Below are 1,899 nucleotides of genomic sequence, written 5' to 3' on the forward strand. Positions count from 1 at the left end.
GATTGGCTGTTTTGGGAAATTCTTGTATTCTTTACCTAATTTCAAACAAAACAACTACAAAATCTGATCCAACTAAAAAGTTATATTATCATAATATCATACAAAGCACTTTATATAGATGGGAATAAAAACTTACTAATAACATAGATGGAAGGACACTGAATTTAGCATATTGAACTCATTAACATAAATTCATGAAGCATTAGTTTGAATATTCAGTATCTAACATTACCTTGAAAGTTTATGAAGTAATAATTTGAAAAGTCAGAATCTAATAATAACTTGTGAATTAGGACATTTCACCTAATAATTTATTGAATTCATAAAAATAACTAAATCATCCTAATAAGTTAATGAATTCATAAAAATAACTACATAAAATAACTAAATCATCCTAAATTCATAAAAATAACTAAATCATCCTAACTAGTTATTGAATTCATAAAAATAACTAAATCATCCTAACTATGTTCAACAAGATTCGTTAACTAGAACCACTTATTCTAATTGAGAATGGATCGCACATAACCACTCTTCTGAGAATCCTTCAAACCCCAAAAAACCTTCTCCATCTGTGCATTATTAGCAAACTTCACTGCAACCTGCACCACCTCATCGTTATCGAATCCAAGCTGTTCAAGCTTCTCACCGACCATGAACTTCTCATTCACCCCAGATATAACATCAGCAAGAACTTGGGCATTCCTTCCTTGTTCAGCAGTCAAAAATTGCACCTGTTCAACCATCCTCTCTAGAATATCATTTTGCTTCTGCTTCTTTCCCGAATGCCTTCCGCTAGCTACACAAGCATCAGAGTGTGAACCTGCTCCTTGTCCATCATGAAAACTTACATTTGCTGACATTCCAAAATCGTCCAAACTTGGACAATGATCTTCCTCCTCCTCTTGAACTTGCTCCTGTGCGTCAAAACCACTGACTGCACCTGCACCCGTGGCTCGATCCTTTCCAAATATACCCTCTAATCGGTGGAACAAAGGGAATGGCTTACCAGGAGTATAAAATTTGGTTGGGTGTGCCTGTGTTGAAGAATACAGAAGTTAGTATATATATTCTAAAGTCACTAATAAAATAATATCAAGTAAGTTTGTTAACAACCTTCATCCACGCATCAAGAACGCTCTACTGTCAACATCTACGCACTGTTTTTCAGAATTCCACCCAAATCCACTGCATGCCAGCATCTCAGAGGCATATTGATACTTCTCCTTCAGTCGCTTATGCTTATTCTTACAATGCTTGGCAGTTACCGTACAAGTTGGGAATGCTTCCAACATCTTCAAGGCTAATTTTTCAAAAGTTCCTGGTCTAAATTGTCCACAATCAGCTTTTAAACCATCAACAACACACTCCTCCATGAAACCAACAAATGCTTCAGTTTCTTCATCAGTCCACATGCGTTTGTCCATTGTCATCTAAAAAGAAATGTAACATGCAATAAGTTGTACAATCCATTAAAATCAAACATCACCTATGATAATAGAAATCTAACGATGCAATAATTAGCCATATTAATAATTGTGAATATTACAAACAAGGCTTACAATAACCTTTTAAAAATTTCAATGACAAAAAATCCAACAAAACAATGGAATGTCTTTCGCACACAAATTTAGCTATTACATCACAAGTTTCATGCCAAATTAAACCTGGAGATTCAAGTTGGGCCTATAATCTATCCTACTCCGTACGACTAGTTCGCCACTCTTCGTACATCTCAATTGCAATGTTGTCACGCCGTTGTGTCCACTCATTCGTATTTTCAACCACATCGATCAACTCATCTGGTGCTTCCTCTTCGACGGGCAAAAATTCATCTAAGAAGCTAGTTTGCTCTTCCGGATCCATATCCATGTTCTTCTGAATAAAATTTTTCAACAG

The 1,899-nt window shown here is 35.4% G+C and overlaps 1 protein-coding gene across 1 annotated transcript; it reads right to left on the reverse strand.

Annotated features, from left to right (window-relative positions):
* On the reverse strand, positions 391 to 1,429 carry LOC110269703. The gene is made up of 2 exons (XM_021117574.1): positions 1,117 to 1,429; positions 391 to 1,037 (listed from the first exon to the last, which is right to left on the reverse strand). The coding sequence occupies exons 1-2, from the start codon at positions 1,120 to 1,122 to the stop codon at positions 504 to 506; spliced, it is 540 nt and encodes a 179-aa protein (XP_020973233.1). The 5' UTR covers positions 1,123 to 1,429; the 3' UTR covers positions 391 to 503.

Source organism: Arachis ipaensis, chromosome B03 (assembly GCF_000816755.2).
Source record: "Arachis ipaensis cultivar K30076 chromosome B03, Araip1.1, whole genome shotgun sequence".
In the NCBI taxonomy this organism is placed as follows: domain Eukaryota; kingdom Viridiplantae; phylum Streptophyta; class Magnoliopsida; order Fabales; family Fabaceae; genus Arachis; species Arachis ipaensis.